Source organism: Emys orbicularis, chromosome 9, assembly GCF_028017835.1.
Source record: "Emys orbicularis isolate rEmyOrb1 chromosome 9, rEmyOrb1.hap1, whole genome shotgun sequence".
NCBI lineage: Eukaryota > Metazoa > Chordata > Testudines > Emydidae > Emys > Emys orbicularis.
In genome coordinates, this window is record NC_088691.1 from 82,989,029 (window position 1) to 83,010,518 (window position 21,490).

The 21,490-nt window shown below is 43.2% G+C and overlaps 1 protein-coding gene across 1 annotated transcript in view; it reads left to right on the plus strand.

Moving 5' to 3' along the window:
• LEKR1 (leucine, glutamate and lysine rich 1) overlaps window positions 1-21,490 on the plus strand; it is a 116,675-nt gene that overhangs the window by 90,070 nt on the left and 5,115 nt on the right. The window contains exons 8-11 of the mRNA XM_065411426.1: window positions 2,808-2,885; window positions 3,208-3,411; window positions 10,966-11,059; window positions 21,121-21,273. Of these exons, the coding sequence (XP_065267498.1) occupies window positions 2,808-2,885; window positions 3,208-3,411; window positions 10,966-11,059; window positions 21,121-21,273 (529 nt within the window). The remainder of the gene's footprint in view (window positions 1-2,807; window positions 2,886-3,207; window positions 3,412-10,965; window positions 11,060-21,120; window positions 21,274-21,490) is intronic.

The window sequence follows — 21,490 nt, forward strand, 5'->3', positions numbered from 1 at the left end:
GGAAACGTAATGTGTTTAATTTACTTTGTCCTATAATATGTTAAGATGATTTGGGTCTTGTTTATTAGTCTTCATGTCTGACTCGGTTTGGAATATGTTTGCTCTCTTGTGTGGTATATATTTTTTCTGGCACTTTTAGTTTGGCACTTTTGCTGAGCAAATTTAAAGTTTATTTCCCGACTGAAGTATGGAATATAATTTAGAATGAGTTTGCTTTCCTCCATTGAGTTGGCTGTGTGTTTACTTCTCCGTTCCAAAGACAGCGTTTTTCTCTCTTTTCTACTCCAGGGCTCAGTTTGTTTGCTTCACTCTGTGGAAGGATTTTGTTTGTTAATCCTTACTCTTGTACTGAACACTGTTGTAAAGTAAGTCAGTCAATCATCGGCCTTTGATATGTATGTGCAGTATAGGGAAATATGCTAAAAAGGTAGCAAGTCAGGAATATTTTAGAAGTTAATTTAGTGCTCCTGAAAGTTGCCAAGTTGCACTGGAAACTGAAGTCCCCTTTAAGTACAAACTTCCACTCATTCCTCCAAATTCTTTTCTGCCCTAAACCCTGTTCTGAAAGATCCCCTTTTACAATTGAGAGAATGGTAAAGTCTCCGTGACCATTCAATCCATCATCTCTCTGGTTGTACTGTCAATACTGGTTGCCAGTTGTGGTGGTGAATAGTGATTTCTGTGATGTTGATATCAATACACTAGGAACCCAGAGCCACAAGCTGTCAGAAGCAGAGACAAGCAGCTGCACAGGTATGACCACACCATCGTGTGGAGGAAGGGGAAGATGAGACCCAGTTGGCATTTCCCCCTCCCTCCACCCACCTTCTCAGACCCAGAACTGTTCAGGAGAGAACCTCCAAGGACCCTTTGTTGCAAGCAGCCTACCCTACTTGTGTAAGTACAGGGAAGAAAGAAATTGTAGCCATAGATTCAAGTCAGCAGGAGCAGAGACTAAGAGCTGCAGCAGTGATCTTTGAACGCTGATGGCATACATCATAATCATACTGCTTTTTGCAGTTTTTACTTTCTGCAAGTGTCTCTTTTAATCTCTGTTAATTGGCTATTCATTCCAACTCTCTCCTTTCCTCTCCGTCACAATCTCTTCAGTTCAACCTCAATTCACCTGCTCTCCACATTCCCCTCTTTGTCTCCCTCTCTTTCCTTCCCTGAGCACTCTTAATCTCTCTCTTTAGTTTCCCTGTGGCTGTTGGCCTGTTCCCTCAGCCAAAGAAGGGGTGATACCATGCCCACAGTCTGGTTCAGGCCGTTTTCTCAGGACTTCAGCTTTATTTCTTCCACATAAAATGAGTACAGCCCAGCAATCATCCCTTCCCCCAAACCCAGGGTCTTCTGTAGAAGACCTATCTACTTCCAATGGATTTCCACTTCGCAGGCCATTTGCCTGGGAGTCATACCCTGCTCTAGGGCCTCCTACAGGAACCAACCTGAATTTTGACCTAGGGGCTTCTTTTCAGAGCCAGCCTGCTTCTTGCAGTGCTCTACCCCAACTGAGACACTTGCGGGCTTTTACAATCACCTGATCCCTAGCTGGGAGGCAGCTGATCCCAACTCCCCTTAAAAGGACAGCAACCCTGTGAAAGTCACTTGCCCCTTTCTTTGTCTTTTTGTTTCCTTGATCCCCTTTCAACAAAATCCACCCCCCACGCACACAAATAACAAACAATAACAAAAAATAGTATTGTGGAAGTAAAATGACATTTGCAGACCATTATATTGTTCGTTCTGATTACGTGTTATATTCCTTTCCCCCGATCCTTTGTCTGTCTTGCCTGTTTAGATCGTAAGCTGTTTGAGTCAGGGACAGTCTTACTCCATTTGTACAGTGTCCAGAACAATGGGGCCTGCACCTTGGTTGGGGCCTCCAAGTACTACTATACTAATAATAATTAATAGCTAGGAACCAGAGTGAGACCACTAGTTTGGGTAGGTCCACACTACCCACCCGATTCGGCAGGTAGAGATCGATCTTCTGGGATCGATTTATCGCATCTCATCTGGACGCGATAAATCGATCCCAGAAGCGCTCCCCCGTCGACTGCGGAACTCCTGCTCGCTGAGAGGAGGAAGCGCTGTCGACGGGGGAGCTTGCCTGCGCCGCGTGGACCCGCAGTAAGTAAACTTAGTTCGATCTAGGAAACGTCGACTTCAGCTACGCTATTCTCGTAGCTGAAGTTGCGTTTCCTAGATCGATCCCCCGCCCCAGTGTGGACCAGCCCTTTGTTTCACATAGGCCTCCACTTACAAATCTTAAATTCACCTCACCTGGATCGATCGGTCTTCAGCTGTCATTAAGACTACGCCGATCACAACAAAACTGAAATTAGAAATCTTAAACTTGAGGATTACTCAAACTGGGGATGACAGTAGTTCCTAAGGACCATCCACCAACTGGGGATAGATAGAGGGCATTGCAAACATTCATACCTTAGTTCTGGTTTAAGTCCCTGATTCCAGCAAAGCACACATTCCATTAAATTTACAATGATTTAGCAGGACTACTCATGCGCTTAAAGTGACATGTATGCTTCACTGCTAGGCCTGTTTGAGACAGGATTAAAAATGTGTGTGTATGTGGGTTCAGTATATATGATCTATCTATTCAGAGATGTACAGAGAGCATGACAACACCAGTTTAATAAATCTCCCTGTAGGGAAATTTTTCATGGTATTCAGCTAAAATAAAAAGTGTGAAACAGTTAACAAATTAAGTCCAAATCATTTAATGAGTAAAGGCTTTGATTTCTTGGGGCTAATGTATACTTTATGAATTGTTACATTTGTAGGATGAAATCAAAGGAAGTTGACATCTGTCAAAGTGAACTTCAAAAGCTGGAGTATGAAAATGGAATGTCTAAATCCAGGTTTATTTCAGAATTGTTTATATTTTATATACAAATGATGAGAGAGATCAAATTATTTTTATTTATTTTAATATTGCTCTTTTTTTAATCACAGGTCTTTTGGTACTTGTAACTAATATTTTTTCTTATTGTATTTGAATGATCATTCTAGTTAACTTCACAAAGATGTTCTTCGGCCTTCTTTTTCCCTTATTTTTTGTCTTTGTGTAATATTCTCTTTTACAAGCAAAAATTCTCAGGATATCTTTTATCTATAAAGAAAAATCCATCAGCTGTGATATTTTGGTGATTTTTTATTATTATGATTATTATTATTCTTTAGATTTACTAAAGATCTAAAAGAAAAAGAAGAGTCTTTGCTAGTTTGCCAACAAGTATGCAAACGTTTACAGGAAGAAGTGGCAGAGAAAGAAAGGCAAGAAGAAGATCTAAAAAGAAGAACCAGTTGCTCAGAGAGTGAACTGGAAACAATTAAAACTCTTCTTAGACAGAGAGAGGAAGAAGTAGTAATGCTGAAACAAGAAAGGTAATCAGAAATGACTCTCCCTGCATAGTTCTGCATAGCTTGATTTTTTTGCCCAGATTTTCTTTCTGAGGATATCTTGAAATAAAAAGTCCCCTAAAAGTCAAATCTTCAGACTTCCTTGCTTTTATCAAAAAAGTAAAATCATTATAACACCATGTGTAGTATGTGCCTAATGTAAAGAGCATGCTACAGTATTTAAACGAAAAATGTGTAGTAGTTATTGATATTCACATTTATTGCAGTTTAAATTAAAGAGCACCTTTCGTTTAGAAGCAACTGAAAAAACAAGATGTTATCAAAGCATTGCAGTTTTATCAGTCTTGTTTCTGTCATGGGATAAGGACGTTTCTATATATTGTTTGTAAGTAATGCTGACTTTTGGCCATGGCAAAAAAATGAGAAAAATCATGAGTTTGTTATAGCAAAAATCTAAAGAGTCATAACATTAGTTAAAGGAAGAACCACGCCATACAGTATTTTAATTAAAGCTATGTTTGTATTCCAGTAGAATGGCTTAATACAGACGTGGGCAAACTCCGGCCTGCAGTACAATCCTGCCCGGCCCCTGAGCTCCTGGCCAGGGAGCCTAGTCCCCGGCCCCTCCCCCGCTGTCTCCCCTCCCCCATAGCCACGCCGCCACGCAGGCCGCACTCTGGCCCGCCGCTCCCGCAGGGCAGCGTGGGAAGAGCAGCTGGCTCTGGCTGTCGTGGCTGCGAGCTCCTGCTGCTGGTAAGGGAGCGGGGGGTCGGTTGGATGGGGCGGAGGTTCTGGGGGGCCGGTCAGGGGAGGGGGAACAGGGAGGGTTGGGAGTGGGAGTCCCGGGGGGCCTGTCAGGGGGCGGGGATGTGGATAGGGGTCGGGAGGGCAGTCAGGGGACAGGGAGCAGGGGGGTTGGATAAGGGGGTGGGATCCCGGGGGGCAGTTGGGGCGGGGGGTCCCGGGAGGGGGTGGTCAGGGGACGAGGAGCAGAGGGCAGTTGGATAGGGGGTGGGAGTCCCGTGGGGGCTGTCAGGGGGTAGGGGTGTGGATAGGGGTTGGGGCAGTCAGGGGACCGGAGGGTTGGATAGAGGGCAGGGGCCCTGGGAGGGGGCAGTCAGGGGACAAGGAGCAGGGTGGGGTTGGATGGGTTGGGAGTTCTGAGGGGGGCAGTCAGGGGGTGGGAAGTGGGAGGGGGCAGATAGGGGGCGGGGGCCAGGCTGTTTGGGGCGGCACAGCCTTCCCTACCCGGCCCTCCAAACAGTTGCGCAACCCTGATGTGGCCCTCGGGCCAGAAAGTTTGCCCACCCCTGCTCTAAAGTGAAACCATGAATAGGGAGGACCTAAACATGGGCTTAAGTGCTTTCTTGAATTAGGGTCTTTGAGAAGTAGGTGTTCAGCATATTGAAAGATCAGCTCCAAGGTGACTAAAGATGGACTCCCAAAAATTGAGAGACAGAATTATAAGCCGCTTTTGAAAAATTGGGCAACGCTAGAAACAGATTCAGTTTTCCACAGTAAGGGTGATTAACCACTGGAACAAACTACCAAGGAAAGTGGTGGATTCTCCATCTTTTGATGTCTTCAGATCAAAATTGGATGCTTTTCTGGAAAATATGCTTTAGCCAAACACAAATTATTAGGCTCAGTATAGTGGTAACTGCGTGAAATGTAATGGCCTAAGACAGTGGTTCTCAACCAGGGGTATGCGTACCCCTGGGAGTACGCAGAGGTCTTCTAGGGGGTACATCAACTCAGCTAGATATTTGCCTTGTTTTACAACAGGTACATAAAAAGCACTAGCGAAGTCAGTACAAACTAAAATTTCATACAGACAATGACTTGTTTATACTGCTCTATATACTGTACACTGAAATGGAAGTACAATATTTCTATTCCAATTGATTTATTTTATAATTATGGTAAAAATGAGAAAGTAATCAATTGTTCAGTAATAGTGTGCTGTGACACTTCTGTATTTTTATGTCTGATTTTGTAAGCAAATCATTTTTAAGTGAGATGTAACTTGGGGGGGTATGCAAGACAAATCAGACTCCTGAAAGGGGTACAGTAGTTTGGAAAGGTTGAGAGCCACTGTCTAGAGATATGCAGGAGGTCAGACTACCTGGTGTAATGGTCCATTTTGGCCTTAATCTATATGAATCCACAGCTCCTGATGCTTATTCCTATGCTTTAATCACAGGATTATCCATCCCCAATAGAAATAACATTAAAACTGTTCTGGTAATAAACTTCCAGGGCCAAAGACATAATAGGTCACAAGAACCCTGTTTATCTGACTGGAATGGAATAGGTGGAATTTATTCAGACAAAAGGCTTTTGAACAAGACCGGGAGTTTTTCATGCTGTTGATGTACACTGAGAGGTATAACCTGTTTTCAGATTCCAGGAGTTTGGATTTAAAAGGTTCTGCTGGATCAGAAGTTCCTGCATACAAATCTGGCAGTTCTTCTTCGAGTGCTTGCTCATGTCCATTCCATGTTAGGTGTGTGCATGCTTTGTGCACAGTTGCCAGAAATTTTTCCCTTGGTGGTATCCGTTGGGACGGCTCTAGCGCCATCTGGTGCCACACGCTCATGTACAGATATAAGGGGCCTGGCTGACCCCGCACCTTCTCAGTTCCTTCTTACCACCTGTGACAATCGCTGGAACAGCTTCTCTTGCCTCAGCAAGGCGTTCATCAGTGGTTCCTGTTATTCCCACCTTCCTTTCCAATTTTGCTCCCTTCAGTTTATTTCCGTTAGTAGTAGGGTAAATAGTTGGACCCTCACATTGTTTAGAGGAAAATCCTCCACCCCTGGGGCTGGGCATGCCCCGGTCTCCAGGCTTCAAACCCTGTGCCTCCTGTGGCAAGCACATGCCTGTGAGTGACCTGCACTCCAGCAGACTGAAGTGTCTGGGAGAAGCTTAAAGTGCGAGAGCATTGCCAGATCTGCTGACAGTCCTAGCCTTGTACGAAGAAGGACAGTGAGGCTAGGCTAGCTCCATCCTAATGGAAGTTGCACTCAGACCAGCATCAGAGCCAAGCTGGTTGGACTCGGCACCAAATGCCTCAGCATCAGTGTGGAGTGCTCCTCTGGAGGCACATGTCTCTCAGCACCATTCCCCTTCACCGATGCCAAGGAAGAAGCACAAAAAGCAACAGTCTGAGAATTCCCCAGATCTGAGGAAGGACAAGCATGGGGAGTGCAATGGGGTGTGACCTGCGGCAGGCCACTCCTCTGCCCCTGCCCCACAAGTGGCACCGTCGACTCCGCCTTGCTCGCAGGTGCCTCTGAGTCTGGTGGAGGACCAACTGCCGACACCAGGGGGGACATTGTGGAGCCATCGGGATCATGGGGCATCCACCCCAGAGGCTTTCTCAGCAGCCAGGGATCTGATGGCACTCCCAGTACCACTGACTCAGGCGGGGCAAGATCTGGCGTCGGCGAGTATGTCCCCCTGAGCTCCAATCAAGCACCAGGTCCTTCTGTTACCGACCAGAGGAAAATCAACCCTGCTGATGTCAGCGAATGTTTCCCTGCTCTGGCACCATTTCCTGGATTCTTACCACTGGCCGGTGGAAGTGAGGGGTACCACCCCCTTGGGATCCGCAAGCCGACTTGTCATTGGAGTTGGAGATGGAGTTGTGCATCCAGCCAAGGGGCCAGTCCCAGAATCCAGCTTATGTTCCATCATATCCTGGTGCAGTTGCCCCTCTAAGCACTTGGCCCAGTGGGCAGTGGCCTATGCAGGTCCAATGGCCTTTTTGGAATCTGAGGTTTCCCCCCTACCGGGACTGCCTTTCAGCCGTTCATACATAGTGGCGTCCGAGAGAAGGGCCCCTCTGCTGCTCCACCCGGCACCCAACTCGGACTCTGGTACCAATACTCAGGATTTGGGGCTACATGATGTGGTCAGTGCAGAAGAAGAGGAGGAAGGCCTCCTGCCAGTGCACGCTTCCTCTTCCTCCTCCCCAGACGAAGTTGTGTCAGGTTTGAGCGGCTGGGGTACCTCAGGGTGACTTTAGAGCTCACCAGGAGCTATTGAAAAGGGTAGCTTCTAACCTAGTGCTGGAAATGGATATGCTTAAAGAATCCTTCGACAGCCTGATCGACCTCTTGGCTGTGGAGCCCCCCTCAAAGGTGGCCATACCCTCAATGAGGCTGTTATGGCTCCAGTCAGATCCATATGGCAGACCCTGTCCTCTCTGCCACCCACTTCAAAAAGAGCAGAGAGAAAGTACTTTGTTCCCTCCAATGGAACAGACAGATGCAAAATTCCATGGTTGAAGGATTCTAGGGCCACCCTCAAGTCCCTAGGCCTCTGTAGCGATGCGACAACTCACCGGTGCAGCGCCTCCTGCTGGTTGTCCTGGGAATTAGCTTTTCCAGCCTTTGGAGTGCCCTCTTCAGCCAGTGTCTCGCCTGCTGCAGACCCCCGTGTCCCTCCCAGACCCCGGTGCCCCTTTATCTTGGGGTGCTGCCCCCTGGCAGTGTCCCCACACTTTGGGTCTCCCCTCCCCAGGGAGCCCCCAACCCTCTATCCCCACCTCACCTCAGTGGCTACTGCCAGTCACCATCTAGCCCCCACTCACTGGGGCGGACTGCATTCCGTAAACCACTCATCACTGGCAAGGGGGGTTTGGACCTGCTGCCTAGAGTGGACCCTGCTCCACTCTAGGTACCCTACTCAGCTCCCAGGCAGCCAGGCCCATCTCTCTCCACAGCTAGAGAGAGACTCTTTGAGCTCCTGGCTATCACAGCCCTTTTAAAGGGCCAGAAGTGGCCTGATTGGGGCGTGGCCCCAGCTGTGGCTTCTCCCCCAATCAGCCTTTTCTTCCCAGCTCTCAGCCCCAGCCCTCTCCAAGGACTGGCTTTTAACTCTTTCACAAGAGCGGGGTTACTGCCCCGCTACAGCCTCTTTGCCCCTACACTTTCAAGGAAGAACTTCAGACCTCAACAACTGGTCTGCTTCTTGGTTCCTCCACCACACCAAGTCCCATTTAAGAAACAAAGCAGGGGTTGTAAGCTCAGGCAACTGCCCTCTTCCACCTCAGTCCCACTACTGGGCCTGCCGAGATCTCCAGGAGGCCCCAAGCAGAACTTTTGAAGGGACGCTCATGGGCATTATTTCTGTTCCTGTACAGGATCCTGCCCCCATTTTTTTTTTTCAGACTGACTCTCCTACTTCAGCCCAGCATGGTCTCTCATTACCTCAGACCATTGGGTGTTGAGTATGGCAGAGAGAGGTTATACCCTTCAGTTTTCTTCCACCTGCCATCCCACCTCCCATCCCCATCCCTCTTCAGGGACGGTTCTCATGAGCAACTTCTAGTCTAGGAGGTGCAAACCCTTCTTTGGGTAAGGGCAGTGAAGGAGGTGGCTTAGAACTTGAGAGGGAAAGGGTTTTACTCCTGTTATTTCGTAATCCTGAAGGCCAAAGGGGGTCTCCGACCCATCCTCGACCTGCGTTGCCTCAACAGTTATCTCAAGAAACTGAAGTTCTGCATGGTCTCCCTCGCCTCCATTATCCCCCTCCCTGGATCTAGGGGACTGGTATGCCACACTCGACTTGAAAGATGCCTATTTCCACATCTCCATTTTCCAGGGCCATGGATGGTTCCTAAGGTTCATCATGAACCAGACCCACTACCAGTTCACTGTCCTCCCTTTTGGCCTGACGGCAGCCCCTCAAGGTTTCACAAAATGCATGGTGATGGTGGCAAAAGGTGAGGCATACAAGTCTATTCTTACCTCGATGACTGGCTGATTAAGGGCTGGTCGAGGCCCAGGTAAGAGCCAGCATTGTTCTAGTCCAAGCTACCTCCCGAGTCCTGAGCCAATTGATAAACAAGCAGAAGTCAACTCTCATACTCATTCAGAGGATAGAGTTTATCGGTGCAGTGCTTAGTTTTACCTGGGCCACCAATTCCTTCCAGAGGCTTGCTTCCTGATAATATTGATGCTGATATCACAGGTCAAGGCCCACCTTGTCACAACAGCCCATTTCTGCTTCTAACTTTTAGTCACATGGCCGCGTACACTTACATGGTGCAGCTTGCAAGACTTTGCCTCAGACCCCTTCAAGCTTGGCTGGCCTCGGTGTACTTGTGGAGCCATCAGCATTTGGTCTCAGTGCTTACAATTCCTGCCCCAATCCGTGCCTCTCTTGACTGGTGGAGGTATTCCCTTTGTCATTCCGCAGCCATCAGTAGCCCTAATCTCAGATGCATCTGATCTAGGTTGGGGGGCTCACCTGGAACACTTCAAGACTCAAGGCCTATGATCCCAGAAGGAGCTCTCCTTGCATATAAAAGTCAGAGAGCTCAGAACTGTCTGCCTAGCATACCAGGTGTTTCTACCCCAGATTGCAGGCAAGGTTGTGTGAGTACTTATGGACAACACAGCAGCCTTGTTTTATATCAACAGGCAGGGAGGAGTGCACTTGTCCATCTTGTGTCAAGAAGCCATTCTTTTGTGGAATTTCTGCGCTGAGCATTTCATCCACCTCAAAGCTTCTCACCTTTCGGGAGCCCAGAACACTCTGGCAGATAACCTCGGCAGATCTTTCTCTACTTATCACAACTGGTCCCTTCGCCCCGATGTAGCCAAGTCCATCTTCCAGAGGTGGGGGTTTACCCTTGTAGACCTGTTTGCAACCACATAGAACAGGAAATGTCAGCAGTTTTGCTCGCTACATGGTTGCAGCCCACGCTCGCTCACAGATGTCTTCCTACTCCCATGGACAAAGCACTTGTTCTGTGCGTTCCCCCCCATTCTTCTTGTGCACAAGGTCCTGCTGAAAGTCAAGCGGAACAAAGCAAGGGTTATTCTTATAGTCCCCGCATAGTGGCGTCAGCACTGGTTCTGCATGTTGTTGGACGTGTCAGTAGTGGCCTTGTTGCCATTCTCTCCCCTCCTGGACCTGATCTCGCAAGATCACAGTTGATTGCTCCACCCGAGCCTCAAGGCCCTCCACCTATCGTGCGCACACCTAATGTGGGAATGGACATAACACATCTCGAAGAACAACAGTTACGGAAAGGTTAGTAACTGTTTTTTACCAACTGTATTACACATTAGTTACTGGCATCATTTAAGAATATTTTTCCTTTTAGTTAAATATTAGCTAAGTTAGTTATGAATTTACTCAGCACTACTCAGTGATGCTGATTCAAAACGTGTTGCAGTATTGTAATTATCGCAGTAATGTTTTGAGTTCAACTAACTGTAACTGCCTTTGTTTTTATTATTATATCCGTTATAGTCACATAAAGTTATGTGAAAATCAACTTGAGAAAATATTAAAATATTTGCACTTTATATCAGGATATATGGAACTGTACGCAGATATAGTATTGTGTGTTTAAAAAAAAGTAGAGGACAGAACTACAACAGTATTATATAAGTAATTATTACTATAATGCCTGGAGGCCCCAGTCAGGATTGAAGGGCCCTGTTGTATTATGTACCAAAAAACACAGAGTAAAAGATGGTCCCTGCTGCAAAGGGTTTAACTGCAAGAAAATTCATCTAGGCAGAATACCTTTGAGTTACAGGTTTTTGTGGTTTCTAGGGAGTTGATGCAGATTTCTCATCAGAACAAAACAGAGCAGCTGCAGGAAGCATTAAGACAGAAGATTCTGAATGAAGATAACTGGAGGGAAAAGGTGATACTGTATTTCTAGTTGGTACTGTTTTTATTGTTTTCTTTAGTCCTAGTCACTTGTCAAGAAACTGTGTACAGAGCCAGATTTAACTTCTCCAGTCCAAACATGTCTATAGTATTCTTTATACAAAGTTTTTAAGTGGGTAATCCCTAGACAGAGATTAAAGGCTGAATGCAAAAGATTTTGCTATGATCATAATGTTAATTTTGCAGCACTTCATTGGTAAATGAGGTTGACCATTGTTGGCAAAGTGGAGAGAAAAATGCCCTTCCCTACACCTGGGTATAGCTGCATCCAATACCAATATATTTTAATAGTCCAAAGAAAACTATAAAAGAAGAAATAATATCCAGACAAACAAAAGGTTTTGCCCATCAACCCATCCATGCATAACTGTAAGCTCAATAACAACTAACCAAATGGACTGTTTTATTTAGCATATTGTGATTTATGAGATGTTAATTCTGGAGCTTGACAAAACCAGATTTTTGCACCTTTTTATGTATTTATTCACAGCAAATAAGTAGAGATGCCAAAAAAAACAAACACATTCAACTGAATTCTTACCATACAGTTGAAAATGAGTACCAGATAGTTTAATATCCTGCTCATTGCTTGGGGCAATAGAACAATGAAGTGATGATGACTGTTGAAACCTTATATTCCCTTTCTGAATTCTGTTTTTGAAGTATAGAGTTTATTGTCCTCTTAATATGTGTCCATAACTCCCATTAATATATCATTGCAAGTTATGCACATGCATGGAGAGAAAAATGGACCCCAAAACTAGTTATGTCATCTGTAGAGTCAGGGCTGGCAATAGTGACACTTATTTTCAGTTTAAAGGTTTACCTTAAAGGAAATAAGAGAGAGGGAAATCCTGAAGTGATCGGCACAGAGCTAAGAATAATCCCTTAATACAGGAGTGCAGAAGGGCGTTCTATTACTGATTCTATTTCTATTAGTGTCTGCGTCTTTAAAGGTGTCCGTTGCCATCTCTGCCAAATAGTCATCCGCTGCTGATGCTGCTGTTGTTTTATACTTGCTGCCCCTGCAGAGTAGAGATGTGTGAAAGTAAGGACTTCTTTTGGTGACATTTACTGTGAGAACTGTCTCTCTTACATTTCAAGTGATTTCACCCTCCTGCAGTTGAACTTTTCCATGAAATGGCATGGCATTGGTTATTTTATTCATTGAATTATACAGAAGTGTGAAAAGCCACGTTCACAGAACATTTCTTTTTTCTTATTTTTGAGTGTTAGTAGGATAGTGACCAGCTTTGACACTTTTCTTTTGTGAGGGAAAGAGAAGGTGTGAGGCAGAATAAGAATATTGTTAAATACACACACACACACACACTTTTTTTTGATAGAGATAAGGAGAAAAGTGAAGTGAAGATTGCATATGAGGAAAAGGATAGTTAGCAGAATGGGGCAGGCAGAACTGATTGCTCTGGGTAAGTCTGGGGATAAATTGTCTTGGCAGAGGAACAGGCTTTCTGAAGTATGCTCCCCCCCCCCCCCCACACACACACACACACACTGTGGGAAAGAGATTAGTCATGGTTCTGGGACATGTATATGGGCTATGTCATTGTGAAAGTAACTCAAGGGCACACACACAGAGGTGTATTCAACTCTACTTATGCTCCCCAAACCTGTGCTGCACCAAGAGAAGAGAACTGCCTATGCAAATAGCCAGTAGGTTCATGTGGTGTATGGACTACAGCAGGATGGGGAAATAATTAAGGACCTCTTCTAACACAATCCACAAGCTGGATCCCTTCCCAGAGTTTATGTATAGTCCTAGCATTACTGACACTACTTGTGTTCCCCACAAAGAGAGTCACGGGACTTAAGAATAGGAATTGAAAGCTTAATAAAATAATATCAGACAGGAGCAGCAGCAGATAAGGTGGGTACCGCTGACAATTCAGAGAATAAATCATAGTTCAGTTACAGACCATGCTGTATGTGGAGTATATAAAACTAAAGAAATAGAAATGAAAAGGAAAGGGGGAAAATGGTCTGCTTCTACCTACACATGGCTAGGTGAATGTTATATAGGTATAAAGGATCAGCCAAATACAACTTTCACATTTTCCAAGTTTACCCCCATTCAAATGTGAGATCCCAATTGAAATAATACTTTCCTCATGGCCTGCTTGAAAGACTAAAAAAGCAGTAAAATACATAAACAAACATGCACATCCCAGCATAGTGAGACTACCTGTAGGGCATGCAGTAAATCAGCCTCCCTACATATATAAAGCACTCAATAAAACAGCTTCCTCATTGCAAAACAGCATATAAAATACATATTAAGCCAGCCTCAACACTGGAAAAATGCATTAAAAACTAGGTATGGGGAAACTTCAGAAGTTTTAAAGTTTGGTTCAGATAAGCATCCATAAGTCAGCATCATGGCCCTCCATACCCATCAATACTCCAACAGGTTCTTTGAGACAGTACTCACCTCTGCAGGATTCTTGCCTTCTTACTTAATGTTGTCTTACTGGGAAGGAAGTCTTCCATGGTATCTTTTGGGAGTGTATTTTCTTTTCTCCGCCTCTGACAGCTGTGAGGAAAAAGTATAAATTAGCCTTTTGCTTATCCTCTTGAACACATGGGGTACGCTAAACTGTTTAGGTAATCTTGAAAAAATATCATGGTATGAAACACAACCAACTTAGCGCACAACTTGAAGTTGTAACTACAAAAGTTCACAGGAATTTTTACCAACAAAATGCCTTCATTTCATGTACTTATTTTAAATGTTTGCTCTAGTGCTAGTTTCATTTCAGTTCATCAGTATTTATTATAATCCTTGGACAAGATTTTTCAGTCCTTTTAAAATAAATATATACTTGGTATATAGATCCAGACTGGGGGGAGTATTTCCAGCTGATTTTTTTAAATATACACATACCTCAATCAAGTACAACATTTAGAAAAGCATATTTGTAAGTGTTCTTTATATCATTCAAAAATATCATGTTCAGTAAATTAGATTTTATCTTCTCCCCATGCAGAAGATCTGTATGTGTTACCATATAATATACTAAGCTACTCATGCAGAGTCATACCAGCATTGTGGTCTAATTCACAAACTGTAATACTCTTCACATGCTTGCCCTAATCTTACTTCACCATCCCTTCTCTCGCAATAGTCTCTGGAGTCAGTGGATATGGTACCATGCCCTGGGGCTAGCATATAACCTTTTGTAACCTGGACCCAGATCATGAGGCAATGGAGAACTGGAGACCATGACTGGAATTTTCAAAGGGGCGAAGAGAACTGAATTTCAATGGGATTTGGATGCCTAACTATCTTAAGCCCCTGTAAATATCCAGTCCATTTTCTGACCAGCACACCTTTACACACACACACACACACACACACACACACAATAACTTTGAATTTTCTGACTCAAGCCTTAAACCTTTTTGTAACTACAATTTTCTTTTTTTGGCTCAATATGTGAGCTATATTTGCGAACTCTGTTTAGTCTCAACAAAGTTTTTGGGCTATTAATAATCTGTTATGTCTCTATTAAAACGTCTTAACTTCACTAGTATAGGATATAATTTTAGTATGAGGTCACACAGTTTGCATAATCAGAATCTGTTGCGCAGCTTGACATAAAAACTACATAAAAGACTAGTACAAATAAGAGAGAGCAATTATATCTTTGCTAACATAGCCATTAAAATGTGGTGAACGTCAAGTGCTCTTAAAATGCTCTCATCAGACGAAAGAATAACTAATGTGACATTGTCATCTTTTTCTAGCATTGTGCCATTGTATAGGCATAAAGTGCTCTTTTTTTAAAAAAAAATCCTGTAAATCCACATGTTTGAACAAACTTCAGAAACTTAAATCAAAAAAACTTTCAAAAATTTGTTGTTTAAATTGTTATTTGGTATTTAATTGCTTTTGGGTACACAAATAATTAGAGACTCAGTAGTTGTTATGCAACTAGAACAAGAACTCTGAAAAACAATTGCCAGTTTACTCATTATTATGGATATTAGTTAATTTCAACTATTCCTTAGATGTGAAAAATGTAAATTAAGGTGCATTTTTAATCGTCAAAATTATTTCTAAGAGTATAATACTGTCGATTGTCATTTCAATATCTAATCAAGTAAACTCCTACAGCAGGCTTGATTCTAGGATAAACCTGCTGTAATTAATAGTTGTGATATGATTTTCTATAAATTGAATCCTAAATCTCTTATTTCTAAGATCTAATAAACTAGAAGATAGTTTTTGATACATCTGTAGTGCCACATTTAAAGCTGTCTCATGACTTTATAATAATATAAAATTCCATTTTCAGGGTCCTATATATATACTGACTCCAGCCTAGCACTGGATATGAGTTTCCTGGTCAATAACAGCATTTTTAACAATGTGGTTAAAAAAAATTAAAACATTGATTGAGTTTTTTTGTTAGAAAAGAGGACCATATACACCACCTTCCCCAAAAAAGTGTTTAGTGGTTTTTTGATAGATATTTAGCTCCTGAAATTAGATAATTATAGCAAAGTCAATCTGTAAAGTTGATAGGTTATGCAATTTTTTTAAGATTAACAAGTTAACATACTACTGTGTATGTTTAATATAATATTTATAATCATTTAACAAATTGCAAGACGGTCCATTAGAACTATGCTGTGCAGAAAGACCATGCTAGTGCACAGATTTAGGGTATTTGTCACAGATTTGGGTACATCCAAATCTTCCTTCAGAATCCAAACTTACATTTAAAGAAATTATGAACAAATTTTCAAACTTAAGCAGCTAAGTAAGTGGCCTGATTCTAAGAAGTTCTGCCACAGCTGGACCTCCTGTGGAATAACTGAGAGGTGTGGCTGCTCAGCACCTCTGTAAATCAGGCCACTTGTTTAGGTGCCTAATTTTGGATTTAGGTGCTTTGGTTGCTTTAGGTGCTTTGGCTGTGAAGTTATTCTGAATGCAGACCACCAGTGCAAGGTTCTCCTCTTACATCTGCAGACAGAATGAATCAACAGCTCTGAGAGAGATGTAAGCTGCCTCCTTCATTTCAATGGGGTGTTGTATCTCTGATTATTTATGATTACAATTTAAAGGTGATCTGAAGAGTGGGGAAAACGAGACTGCTTGTTAATTATCTTCAGTGGGGACCCATGCAAGCAATGTCCAGAGAAGAAATGATGACTCCATACCATAGTAACTGTGGTTCTTTGGGATGATTACCTGCATAGGTTCGCATTCTTAACCCATCCTCATTCCCAATATTTCAGAGACTTGCAAAAGATTCTTGATTTAGTGAAAGTGGAGACACTTAAGGACTTACATAGGGGTGCTCATGCAGCCCCAAAAGTTCTGAGCTTGCACACACAATATATATATATATATATATATATATATATATAATCACCTCAGTGAGGGCCATGTGACTTATAATCTCAAATACCCAATTTCTATGGTAAATTATTATTCATTGGCAAAGCTGAGTGGGACAGGCTGAATAATAAAATGTATATGTAAGAAAGAAAACTTAAGTATTTTGTATTTTTAATGTTCAGTGTGTGGCATATTGGTAATACAGTAAAAGCCTCATTTTCCTCCAAGTGATTGTATACATATATGTTCCAGTGTAGGAGTATGTGTGCACAGTGCACTCTAGTACCAGCTGGCAGAGCATGTGCCCCCACTGTCCTCATGCATTGAGCCAAGAGTATAAAGGGGCATGGCATCCGCTTCCCTCTCAGTTCACCCATGGCGAGAGTTGTAGCTACCCATTGCTCTTCAGCTTCGAGTAGCCAACCTTTAGAGAAGAGATTTTTATCTTATTTGTATATTGTAGTTGGGTTTGTGTTCGTATAATATATTTAGCTAGGCTAGGTAGTTAGAAAAACCCCAGAATAGAGAACTATGCAAAAATCCTCAGGGTTCAAGCAATATGCTATGTACAGGGTCATGATCCCTGTTAGTGATAGGTATTAAAGCTGTCTAATTTGCTTAGGTGAGGGACATATGTGCTACTTGTACCTTTTCCCCAACAAGGATGAAGAAACAGAGGGATCTTCACCTTAAGATGCAACTCCTGGAAAAGACTATGCATTGCTCTTCAGAACCTGACCACAGGAGGACAGACAACAGTTCAAGCCTCAAACTCAATGCAGATTGTTCTATGAGCTGAGACCTCAGGGTGTATCTAGGAGATCTAAGCCTCCCAGACATGGCCAATCAGCATAATTTATAGTAGGCCCTTTTCACCAGATCTTGTCGGCTTTGAAACAGTCATTTTGACATTTGAGTTGAGGACTACACTAACCGTATCTCACCTCCCTCTCTTTTTACGGTGCATGGCTAGAGATTACTTTGGACAAGTTAATGCTCAACACCGTAAAGAAGGGATATGTCATCCAGTTCACCTCCCTCCCTTTCCGTAGTCCACCTTTCCCAGACACCAGGCCAGCAGGGCCGGGACCCTGGCCCGGGGTGGCAGGCGGGAGCCCGCACAAAAATTGGGGGTGCTGCAGACCTTAAGTCTAACATGCTAGTGAAAATCTCTTTAAGACAGAGTCCAGCCTTCTAATTGGTAATGATTAAGAATCTGAAAACTGGTAAACAGGCTAGTGTCTGTGTTGATGCAAATTACCTGACTGATTGGGGGGAGAAAGACTTGCCCATAGCCCTGAGCAAAGAGGACACACCCGGCCAGCCAATGGGTTCTGTTACCCAAAAGAGCTCAGATTTTGACCCTCCAGAACAGGGAGGAAGGGAAAAACTAAACTTTACAAATAAAAGCCACAGGTTAACCCTAAAATGCTAAATCTCCAGTGGTATTGAGCAGAAGGCATGGCATGACAAAACTGATTGTAAATGTACACTTGTAATGAGTTTGATGTTAATATTAATGCTAATGTTAATTCTTGTGACTAATATGTTGCTAATACACCTCTACCCCGATATAACGCTGTCCTCGGGAGCCAAAAAATCTTACCCCATTATAGGTGAAACCGCGTTATATCGAACTTGCTTTGATCCGCCAGAGTGCACAGCCCCGCCCCCCCGGAGCGCTGCTTTACCGCGTTATATCCGAATTCATGTTATATCGGGTCGTGTTCTATCTGGGTAGAGGTGTACCAAGAACTGTAAAAATGTACAATGTGCCTAATCTTTTGGAAAAACCCCTGGACATGTTAAGAGTGATACATAAGAACACTCTTTATGTTAAAAGGCTTTGTGATACTGATATTTCACAAAAACAACGAGGAGTCCAGTGGCACCTTAAAGACTAACAGATATATTTGGGCATAAGCTCTCGTTGTTTTTGTGGATCCAGACTAACACAGCTACCCCCTGATACTTGATATTTCACAGTTAGTGCCTGTAACTAGTCTTGAAACTTTACACAGGAGAAAAGACATTGCAGACCTAATATGTTGTATAAGAAGGGAAACTGAGGCACGCTACCGTATTGCTTTCATGGCTAAATGCCAAGATTCGACACTATGAAAAACATTAATATTTACATTAACTTGATGTTAATTGGGTTCTCTGAGTTTGCCCTGTTTCTTAGCAGTTTGTCCTGAATTTGGCATTCTCAGTTGTGACCCAAAAAGGCACAGTTACACAAGGCAAGTCAGTGCACCCCAAACTACAATCTCTGCACCTCACAGCATTGATGATCTCTGGTTGAACAATGAGGAGAGAGTTTGTTCCTGAGATGTCTAGGCTATTTTGGTGAGCAGCAGAAAGGATTCCACCAGAGCCACACATGCAGCAAAATGGAAAAGGTTTTCAGTCTGGGTGGACTCTCACCAATTATCACCAAACAGCACAGAGACTAGATATATACTAGACCGCCTGTTACAGCTGAAATCCTTTGGTCTCTCTGTCCGTTCTGAGAGTCCATCTAGCATCCATCTCTGCAGTAGACCCACCAGTGAATGGGTATTCTATCTTTTCACGCCCTTGGTATCCAGATTTTTAAAGGGGCGAATTCCCTTGTACTTTCCTGTATCTGAGCCAGCATTTTTATGGGACTTGAATGTAGTATTGTCTTGGTTGATGGAATTCCCTTTGAACCTTTGGCAACAACATTTCTGCCGCTGTTATCAATGAAATAGTGTTTCTGATAGCAGTTACCTCTGCAAGGAGGATGTCAGAGCTACACCTCTACCCCAATATAACGCTGTCCTCGGGAGCCAAAAAATCTTACCGCGTTATAGGTGAAACCGCGTTATATCAAACTTGCTTTGATCCGCCAGAGTGCGCAGCCCCGCCCCCCTGGAGCGCTGCTTTACCGCGTTATATCCGAATTCGTGTTATATTGGGTCGCGTTATTATCGGGGTAGAGGTGTATTTTAGCTGATTCTCCTTTCACATATTCCACAAAGACAAGGTCTCTCTTAGTCTGCATGCTAAGTTTATGCCTAAAGTGGTTTCATCATTGCACTCAACCAGACTATTCATCTTCCAATGATCTTTGCAAAGCCTCATTCTTCCAAGGCTGAAGAAAAGCTTCATAAATTGGATGTCCAAAGGGCTCTGGCACTTTACTTGTACTGCACAAAGTCTTTCAGATCCTCTCCCAAACTCTTTGTATCCTGTGCTGAGAGGATTAAAGGGCAACCTGTTACAGCCCAGTGTATTTCATGTTGGATTTCTGACTATCGAGCTTTGCTACACTTAAGCTAGCAAAGGTATATCCTCCACCAAGGATAACAGCCCAATCCATTAGGGCTCCTTCTACTTCTTCGGCCTTTTTGAGCAAAATCCCTGTAGTGGACATTTGCAAAGCAGTAACATGGTTGTGCGTACAAACCTTCTCCAGACACTACTCTATTACTCAGACTTCCTAAGATGAGGCCAACTTCGGCAAGTCAGTGTTAGTCGCTCTTCAAATAATGTGAAGTCCCACCCCCTGTCCGGAAACTGCTGGTGAGTCACCTCACAGTAGAATGTATATGTGCACAATCACTTGAAGGAGAAAAAATGGTTACTTGTCGGTACAGTAACTGTTGTACTTGAGGTATGTTGTGCACATAGACATTCCATGACTCTTCCACTTTCCCTGCTACTTCAGGTACTATATTCTGGCCATGTGAAGGAACAGAGAGAGACAGCGGCCAGACCCTTTTATATCTTTGACTCAGTGCACAAGGTCAGTTGGGGGTACATGCACCTCTTGCTGGCACTGCTAGCAAAAGTTGCTGTTTGAGAGTTCATTGGGCAGACATACACCTACAGTGAAATGCATATGTGCACAACACATTTTGAAGAACAACAGTTACTGCACAGGTAAGTAACTGGGTTTTTGTGAAGTGTATTGGTTTTCAACCTTAAAAAATAATAATATAATGAGCAGAGGTTTACCTGCAGGTGCAAGCCTTGCTGGCAAAATAGTCCTTCTTGTTAACCCAGCTAAGGATTATATAATCTAGCATTAGCACAGGAGTTATTCTTTTCTTTTTTTTTCCAGAAAGGAAAAGTAATAGTTTGGTCCAACCACCTCTGTGTCCTTCCTCCACACTTAATTTCATCTCATTACAGTTAGAAGGATTATTCAACAAATCCCCAACCCACTAGGAAATATCAGATAGTGCAGAATATGACAGCCATTTGTTCAGTGGTGCTTTTTTCAGGGAGCAAATTAGACCTGTGCTGCAACATCATCACTCACTTATGATTCATTTTCATATGTACTTCAAGAAGTTGTTTTTAACCTGTTAAGCCAGGGTTACAGCTGTGTGAAAGAGTGCTTCTCTCCCCATGTGATACCATGGCAGGTGAGATGGGCTGAGGTTCTCAAACTAATGGCTTCTTGGGTTTTAATCTGAAGAGGCTGGTGGCAAAATGGCTTCAGCTGACGAATTGACTTTCCCCGGTCTGCTGATCTTAAGAGCATAATGCAAGGCCTATCTGTTTTCCCAGGCTTTTGAGAAGGGGGTGATTTAGGATAATGTGAGTCTGCTAAACCTTATATTCACGTTCTCAGTGTGAAAATGCTGTGGGATAACGTGGTATATTTTATTTAAAAAACAGTGTGTTTTCTTATCTAGATGGAAATTGCTCTAGCTAAACACCAAGCACGACACACAGAAGAGATTTTCAGGCTCAAGGAAGATGCTAGAATGGAACTAGACACTGAAAGACAAAAGCACCAAGAATTAATAGCAAAATATCAGAAAGCTCAAGAGGAACTACAGATGAAGGTTTGGAGCAACTGAAAGGAAGTTGGTGTTGCAGTAGATAATATACCTTGAAGACAAAAAGGAGTGTGTGTGGGGACCTAATCCCCTTAGATTGTGTTTCTTTATCTAGATAGGTTACTAGCATGTCATTACACTTTCTCCCTGTTTTAGTATATACAGTACATTTTGTATTATTTGAAATGGAGCAGAGCAAACACATTTTGCATATAGCTATTTC